Genomic DNA, 9,519 nt, shown 5'->3' on the forward strand with positions numbered 1-9,519 from the left:
TGGTTGCCGACTTCTTTCCAACTCGATCATGTACAAACGTCGGCATGGTCGTGGTGGAAAACGAAGCCATGGGTGGCTACCTGCCCTTAACGCTCCTTGACCGCGAAGCGCTAACTAGAAGAATCCAGCAACACGAGCGACTCGTTGAGGCTTGCCATGATTCCCGCTTTGTCTCGCCTCCGTCGTGATTTACGCCGCCCCCATCGCCTTAGCACCACCAAATCGAATCGGGAAAAAAGTTTGGGGAATTTTTTTGGGGGGATTTTCCAGAGATTTTTGTGGAGGATGAACTAACTTTGATACCAAACAGTCACACCCCGTTGCCACCGGTGAGGATCGGGGTGTGAGGTCGATACAATGGTGGCTTGTGGTAGCCACCGGACCTGAAGAAGATGAAGATCTAGAGGAGAACCAGTCGAGAGGAGAGAACAGACGCCAGAGAGGACCTAGTTCAGTTTCTGTTCTATTCGATGTCTCTCCTGCTGCACTTATGTGTCTCTTTATCCTTAATGCTCAAATGGTTAATCAGTTGGGCCAAGCCCGCATATAGCAGCCCATAACTTCAGTTCGATTCAGAGGAACGAGTGTTACACACGAGCAGACAAACATCCTACATATAATTGGTGATCACTAGTGACCATGGCCAGGTCCGCATGAGCTGCTCACACCGCAAACCATCGACAGTGATGACTGCCTCCATTGGTTGTCCCTCATGCAGGCCTTTGTCGAGGCCGTGTCCAGGTCGCTTGTGCGCGGAATTGAATTTAGGTTCGTGACCATAGCGCGGACGGCTGCAGCAGCTTCTTCTCTATCGGCTTGTCGCCACCTTCCCTGCCTAGCACGCTGCAACGACGGCGGCCAGACGTGAAGGTCAAATCAGCGGAGCCGGATCCAGAGCAAGGCCGGCCCATAGGCCGGGCAAACAGTGCGACCGCACTAGGCCCAGTGAGCCAGGGGCCCGACCCAGTTAGTAGTTCTACTATTAGTAGTTGAAATTTCTGTTTTTTAGTTCTCTAAATTCTATCTCTAAATGTCCCTAGCCTACCCGGCCAACCAGGGGTCTCAAAGGGGCAAAACAATCTGGTTCACACGTTTAGCAATTTCGACCCCGCTTTCACCTCCAGCCGTCCAATGCGGTCATCTTCTTTTCACCTGTCGTTGCTCGTAAGGTTAAAGGCCCATGTGCAACCCACGCTTGCCCACCCCGATCAGCACGTACGGGAACGCAATCACCAATCGATCGATCGATTTTGCTCGGCTTCTCTGCCTGTATATCCTCTCGATCGCTCCCAATAGTCAGAGGATACGACTCATCTCCTCGACTACTCCTCCCCCAAATTCCTAAAAGGGCGCCTAGACCACTGTTCCTTTCCCACGATTGCGACCATTAATGGAGGCCAAAGTGCAGCTCCAAGCCAAATAAAAAGTGCAGCGGGTTCGGGATTGACGGATTGTGCAACGGATATATGTGTTATTCTCAACTTCTACTAAAAGATGGAAAGTGTTGCTTGACCATATTCCAAGTTAATCATGAACATTTTATCAAATAATCGGTGAGTGAGTCCAATAAAAAGTGCTAAACCTATTAGATTTCAAGCTCCCAAACTAAGGGTTGCTTTGTTTGAGGAAGGTAAAATTGTGATCACGCCAAGTCAAAGTGTGACACGAAAACTTTATTTGATGGGCTTGCTAAATTTGAGTTTTAACTTGAAATAAAAAGTGTTAAAGCTATAAGATTTCAAGATCCTGAACTAAGGGTTGCTTTGTCCGAGATAGGTAAAATTCGTGATGACGCCAAGTCAAGAGTGACACAAAAAAATTTGTTTGATGCGAATGCAATTGGTAAATTTGAGTTTTAACTTTTAACTTGAAATATAGTGATTTGATAGTTTGTGTGTGTGTGTGAATAACGGCCCCTTTCTATCATTTTGCACCAGGGCCACCAAAAAGTATGGGCCGGCCCTGATCCAGAGTCATGACCATGACGGCTTCTTCATTGTCGCCGCTACCGTTTCTGGCTGGCGCACCGCAAGAACGATGCCCACGATCTCTCCATTGCTTCGGCAAGAAGACTGTTTTCTTTCCTTTTCTTCGGTGCGGCTGGATAGGACTAGGAGTGATTATGCGCACAGTTGTTTTCGCTTTCCGTTCGGGTAGGAAAGTGTTTTTTCTTTGCGGGACGGGAGGATCTTCCGGAGGAAACGACGTACAAGTACGAACGAAAGACGGGTTTCAAATTAATTTTGGAGATGTACGCTGCAGTTGACTAATACGGATAAACCGAGACTTACAGCAAAACAATTAAAAAGACGAACACTTGAAGAGCAGTACTGTTACCGTCTACTGTGAGCTCATTTGTGGGGCCCGCAGTTCAGTGACCTGTGACGGTCACGGGATCGTTGATGAATCTTAACGTGCCCGTGACGATGCCGTCAAACTCAACTATAGCCGCACTAGCACCCATCGTCCAGTGGGCCCACACTCCCCCACCTTAACCCCACGCGACAGAGATGACTGGAGACCCCGCCCCCGCCGCCCGCTGACCCCCAACCTCCGCCGCCGGCGACCCCGATCCCTCCCGCCCGGCGAAATGGCGCCGTGGTGCCCAGCCGAATCTACCAAACCGGTATTCGTCGGGATCTTCGGGGCCATCCTCGGCGGCTTCGCCGTCTCCGCCCTCTTCTTCCTCCTTTCTTTCTCCTCCCTCACCGCCCCCGCGCTCCCCTTTCCGGCCGTCACCACCACCACCACCAATCTCTCCGCTCTCTCCACTCCCTCTCAGCCGGAGACCATGTACAACCGCCCCATCTGGAAGCCGCCGCCGCGGGGGTCGCGGATGCCATCGCCGCGCGCGTTCCGCCTCACCCGCGACATGGTGCGCGCCCGCGCCCGCCACGGGGTCATCGTCGTCACCTTTGGCAACTACGCCTTCATGGACTTCATCCTCACCTGGGTGCACCACCTCACCGGCCTCGGCCTCGACAACCTCCTCGTCGGCGCCATGGACACCAAGCTGCTCCGGGAGCTCTACCTCAGGGGCGTGCCCGTCTTCGACATGGGCAGCAGGATGGACACGGAGGACGCCGGCTGGGGCTCCCCCGCCTTCCACAAGATGGGGAGGGAGAAGGTGCTGCTCATCAATGAGCTCCTGCCCTTCGGGTACGAGCTGCTCATGTGCGACACGGACATGGTGTGGCTCAAGAACCCGTTGCCCTACCTCGCCCGCTACCCTCACGCGGATCTCCTCACATCCAGCGACCAGGTCATACCCACCGTCACCGACGACAGCCTGGAGAACTGGAGGCAAGGTAATTTAGCTATACCTTCAAATGTTGCAATTCATTTTCACGATTCAGTGCCCACCAAGACAGACATTGTGGTGCTGATTTTTATCTTTATCTCTTGATAGTTAAAGAGTTCAAAAAAGTTGGCATTTGTAACTTAAGAATATAATAGATTGCTGTTTCTACATTCCACAGTGACCGGGGCATACAATATTGGTATTTTCCATTGGCGACCAACAGAACCTGCTAAAAGGCTGGCAAAAGAATGGAAGGACCTAGTCTTATCTGACGATAAGATATGGGACCAGAATGCTTTTAATGATCTTGTACACAAAGTTTTTGGCCAACCTGTACAAGGAGAAGATCAACTTGTGTATTCATATGATGGAAAACTGAAGCTTGGAGTCCTACCAGCAAGTATATTTTGCAGCGGCCATACCTACTTTGTGCAGGTAGGAGCTTTTTTTGTTTGAGTTTGGGAAGTTACCATCTTGAATGCCAATTTTTTGTGATAGTTTACATGGTCTGCTCTTTTTTTTTTGTTCTTCGGCTTTTTAGTTGGCATGTTCTGTTTTACCATTTTGCACTTAGAATTCATATAACTAACTGCTATTTATACTTCTCTTGATTTTCAGGGCATGTATCAGCAGCTTCGGCTAGAACCGTATGCTGTGCACACTACTTTCCAGTATGCAGGTACTGAAGGAAAGCGCCATAGATTACGTGAGGCAATGCTTTTCTTTGATCAACCACCTTATTATGATTCACCAGGTCTGTTCACTGTCTACCCTCACCATAAGTATTACCATAGTCAAACTTTGGGAATAGAGATCCGTGCTTACAACTCTTGGTGGCGTGTCCTGGCCTACATGTGCTTCTTCTGTATATGTTATCTCAAGCTTACTGGTCATCGTAGTTGCGCGATAGATGTTGAAATCGTATTAAAATAACCATGTATCCACATTTGATGACCGAAAATGGAGACAAATCTGATTAATAATGTTACTGTAGCATTTTACATCACAATTCAGTCCTGAAAGATTTTTCTTTTGCTTTATTCTCATTATTATTCTTTTAAAGCTTCACTGGTCGATGCATTTCCCTCAGAATGAATGAAAAATATAGTTTTACCATTCCTATTTCATCATGTACATAAATTATGTGATCTCACATTGCAGGAGGTTTCCTATCATTTAAACCTAATATTCCCAAGCAATTGCTGTTAGATGGTGCCCATACCGTTGAATCACATTTTCAATTGGTTAATTACCAGGTTTCATCTGCCATTATCTTTATTTCACCAATTTTCTGGTTGCACTTCTTTTGTTGAATTTTTTTATGCCTATTGCCTAATCGATCATTTTCTTGAAACTTTCCAGATGAAGCAAATAAGAACAGCATTGGCCGTGGCTTCCTTGTTAAAGCGGACCCTGGTCAGTGAAATTTCTTTTTGATAGTGAACAAAATTGAATAGTTCAGGGGGCTTATAGTAGCAATGTTTGTATTATTATCTTGTTTGTTGAGCTGTGTGCAAGCATGTGGATGATCCTTTTCTGACTACTGTTGGTACTTTTAGGTAATGCCTCCATTATGGTGCAGGCTTGATAGGATGTGGTTTGGACATCCCGGAGTTCTAGAAGGTACAATGACAAGACAACCTTTTCTCTGTCCAATGGATCATGTATTTGAGGTAATTACTCAAGGAACAAAAATATTCTTTTATAATTTTACTTATACTCATATATATTCTGTCTGGAGGCATCAGTTGTCCTTTGTTCATTTTGTATGCTTTATGTTGAGTTGACTCAGAGGTAGTAACCATCTTTATGTAATTGTTTGTCATACAAGTTACATTTTCCAGGGAACTTGTCACAAATAGGTTCTTCCTTGGGTCAACGAAATTGGAGTATTGGAATCAGTATGGCTTATTAGTTTTAAATGAAAGTGTGTTATCGTATGAGAATACAACACGGTAGAGTAATATTTGTCCAAAAGGATATTTTTTTAATTCTGTCTTCTGGATACAAGTTCTGAGTTTAAGAGCACATGCTTCCATGATCTGGTGAACCACTCGTGTGGCTACATCTGGCCGTTAAATGGCCAGTTTTTGCACTAGTTGCTCAAATCATTTCTAGGGTTTCATTTTGCACGTGTCAAATAAATTGGCTTGATAAGTTTTTGCCATATTGAGAATTTTGGACACCATTTTTTGTTGAACCCAATCAGATGATACTATTGAAGCCCCTCAATCAGTCATCATCCAAGGTCTATCATTGTATAAAGCCTGACATGCTGTGCTTCTGGTCGAAAATTAGGTTGCTTCGGGCCAAGTTACTTTATAATGCAGACTATCTTTTTCAACATCAATTATTGATGGTCTGACATTTTTGAGGACCTCTCGTCATTGTCGAGGTGCAGTAAACTACATTTTGCATTATATGCCAAAATACATAAGATTTTTACCAATTATACCTATTGAGGTAACCATGTTTTGGGTAAATAGGGTAAAAGTATGACTCAAAACTATCAGGAACAACAATACCTAAGTGAAAGTAAGAAGTTTTTGGTACAGGACCTTTGGTATTGTGTACAAAATATGTCTCAAATCTGAAAGTGCAACACACTCCTTGGCACCAGGCTAAATATTCTTGATCAGAGAGAGTGTAGATAGAACCTAGTGCTTCCACCAACTGGCAGGCAGTGGAGTGAAATAATGTTGGCTGTACCTTACATGATGGATTGGGCAGACAAATTCGGTGAGCAGTGATGAATGTTTAACGTAGTTTATAACAGCTGATACATCTGGACACATGTCTGTTCAGTTCAAACTGTAGAGAAGCGATATATTTGAATAAACATATTAGTACATTGCTTAAATTGTATAAAAATACACTTGGGTGTAACTACACCCTGTAGTAGAATAGATATATAAATCAACTCACAAGCAAAAGACCAGTATATAAGTATATTGCTTCTCTACAGTTTGAATTGAACTCGACCCATGGACTTATTTGTGGCCTTTAACGTGAGTGGGCGAGCACGAGGCATGCACTGCTAGCCAGCTCAGCACTGCTCAAGCTAACTGGGCACTGCTCGGTTCTCTTAAGTTCAGTTATGTTGCATTTAACATACTCTTGTACATTAACCATGAGAAAAAAAGTTATACTTCATTGTACAGGTACATATTATGCTGAAGGACTTGCCCGAGGAAGAATTTGGTGCACATATTGACTTCAGAGAATACTCCTTTCTTGAGAATCCGTCATTGCCTAAACAGGTAAAATATGCTGTTTGCAGGCATTTCACCTTTATCTGGAAACAATGTGGCTTTGTCTCCTAAATGGTTCCTGTTTGGAGTATTGATTTAGGTGAAAGAGTCATTTCTTGAGGTGCAGCTCTGCGATGGCGATAGCACCAGCTGCTCCACAGCTAATGGAACCAATGAACACAGACCCCTTCTATTACCAAGGAATAGCACTGAACAAATGGTAAATTATGAGAAACCTCCTGTAGTGTGTACTTTCAATTTAACACAACACATCATTCACATGGTCACCCTTCTACCGTTATAAATGTACATTTCGTTTTCTTTAATCTTGTTTTATTTAATTCATCAAGAATTATCTTGCTCCCAGAGTTCAATTCCTTTATTTAGTGAATAATTTGGTAGAAATCTGGTAGCAAGATAGTTCTTGATGAGCTTTTATTTGGAAGTTTAGTGGCAGATAACCATGTTATTTGCATTTCTAGGATAGTTGTGCAGTTTTTATTGCTAATGCACATAATTTGAATATAAGTTATATGAATGGATTTGAAATAAAAAGAAAAATAACAAAAGGTTGCAGCAATAATTAATGCCTTTCATGCTAGTGAAATTAGAACTATAATTTTAAGGTGTGCCAATTTGAGTGTTTTATTTCACTATCAGTCAATCAGTGAAGGTAAGTGGTATAAATAGTTTTGAAAATAAGCAGATTTAAAGGTGTACAGAGACTTGTACACCTAATAGTGTACCCGCAGAAAGCATTTTAGGATAACTACATATACAATTGAGAAAATATATTGCAGATTTTGCTTAAGAGCTTTATGCTGAAAGGTATCCTTTTTTTTTTGCAGCTTTTGAATGTCTTCTCTTCGTATAAGAATGTCAAAGTCATACAATTCTCATCTATGGTTGACGCCTTCAGAGGTTTTACTGATGCTGTAAGCTGCTGATCATTTTTCAGTTTTGGCCTTAATTACTGATAGAAGCATCCGGTCTTAATTCTAATTACCAAAAAAACCAGGCTGTGGAGACGCGGTTTCGGAATCGTGTGAAGAGATATACGGGGATATGGTGCTGTGTGGAGTTGCGTGAAATTGGCCACATATACTATGACATGTACTGGGATGAGAAACCAGGCTGGAAGCCACACCCGCCACTGACTAGGGAAGAGGACCATCCACCTCTGTCCTGACTTTGGAGGTATAAAGGAGAGATTAACTATGGAGAGGGATAACATTTTGTGATGAAGGCAAGATAGATTATCAATTACCACAGGGTTGCTCCTAACGCCAGATTAGTCTGTTTCTATCTGTTGAAAAGGCAACCATTATTCATTAGACTGCTTACTCTCAAGAAACACATGACGATCAGTTTTGTAGGTCTGTTCTGTAGATTGCTTCACTTCTGGGCTCTGGCAAAGCAGTTTCCCTTTGACCTGTTCTTCTTTCACATATTTGCCAGAGAAGTCCTGTTGATGTAGGGTGAGAATAACACTTTAGATACCAAGTTACCCAAAGTTGGTGTATCATGTTCATAGCCCATACAGGCACCAGCTACAAGGGAGAAGAGGGATCTGCCATGAAGCAGTAGTTGATTTTTTCAGCCTGGTATCTGATTGGGTTTTTTTGGGGGAAATTTATAGCGGCTGATACTGAGATGTAAATCAACCCGGTAAAGAAAATCTCAGGAAAGAATATGTTTCTTATCTGGAGTTCTGAAGAATTTAACTTGAGAACACCTGCCTGAGTAGTAGAATGTCGATTTGCATACTCCAGTCGTGTTAGCATGTGGCGTCAACAACGTTAAATACTCAGAGTTGTAGACAATCATGGATCCTAACAGACTAACTCTGGCCTATCCACCACTGAAACGCAACCTTTTGCCACCATGGTTGATCCGACAGCGTCACGCCGTCTTCCCGAGAGACCACAGCCATTGCCTGATTACCATGCTTCGATGCAAATGGCTGCACTCACCATGGTCACTGGTCAGCTTAGGGGTTAGTTTGGTTTATCTCATGGGGTTTTCTCCTTTTTCGGTTTTGGCCTGTTAGCTTCTGGTTTAGTGAAAATCGAGCCCGAGCTTATTTCTGCATTTCGTTTGGTTACCTACAATGTGTTTTGCTACAATGTGTTTTGGTGCAGTTACGTTTACTGTTTGTTTGCCCGCCTAGGTGTCTTAACTTGGTGCTAGAGGGAAACTAAGGTGATGGTTATGTGCAAAATCTCTGTTATGGTTAACTTTAAATATGGTGGTATTACCACCTCAAAGCTTATAGCACACAAGTGGCACAGGTAACACACATAAGTATTGCACATAAACATGTAACATCAGATTAGTATTTTTTTTTTGATAGTAAGCCGGTTAACATCTGCGTGTCTAACAATCAGGGGTTCACATGAACACCCCTGATCAACAGCTACAACCATCAGGGGTATGGGAAGGGTTAAACCCCTGATCAAATCATACTATACTACATACAAGTTCAAAGATTCATCCGTACTATACTACATACAGACAAAGATAAACAAGCAGTCTGTTGCCTAGCCGTGGTCAGCAGGTGTACTTCATGGTAGTGGAGCCGTTGGACATATAAATCGTCATCTTCAGGCCCTGGTAGAATTCCGGTGGAACGACGAGCATGTGTGATTTGTTCACGCCCAGTTGGGCACCACCAGTTTTAGTGTCTTCATCCATCGGTTCAAGAGTATTTGGTTTGGTGGAAACTGGCTCAACGCATCTGTTGCGTGGCCTATCACTTTATATATGGGTACCAAGAGGTACAATATAGATACAGATACAATTATACAAATATACAGTCTAACACCCTCCCTCAATCTTAACTGTGGCCTGAGGTACTCAGTAAGTTAAGATTGCGTCTACAACCTATGAACAAAGGAAGAGCCAAAGTTTGGTGAAGATATCAGCAAGTTGATCCTTGGAAGAGATGAACTTGATCTGCAGAAACCT

General features: G+C 43.6%; 1 protein-coding gene across 1 annotated transcript; it reads left to right on the forward strand.

The window, feature by feature from the left end:
- The first annotated feature begins 2,538 nt into the window (after positions 1–2,538).
- LOC124702761 (arabinosyltransferase XEG113) lies at positions 2,539–8,256 on the forward strand. Its single transcript, XM_047234922.1, has 10 exons — positions 2,539–3,308; positions 3,480–3,736; positions 3,920–4,055; positions 4,463–4,557; positions 4,664–4,717; positions 4,861–4,974; positions 6,463–6,561; positions 6,653–6,772; positions 7,401–7,487; positions 7,571–8,256. Exons 1-10 carry the CDS (start codon positions 2,591–2,593, stop codon positions 7,739–7,741), a joined length of 1,851 nt encoding a protein of 616 aa, XP_047090878.1. The 5' UTR covers positions 2,539–2,590; the 3' UTR covers positions 7,742–8,256.
- The last annotated feature ends 1,263 nt before the right edge of the window (positions 8,257–9,519 follow it).

The sequence above is a fragment of the Lolium rigidum genome, chromosome 3 (assembly GCF_022539505.1).
Source record: "Lolium rigidum isolate FL_2022 chromosome 3, APGP_CSIRO_Lrig_0.1, whole genome shotgun sequence".
NCBI lineage: Eukaryota > Viridiplantae > Streptophyta > Magnoliopsida > Poales > Poaceae > Lolium > Lolium rigidum.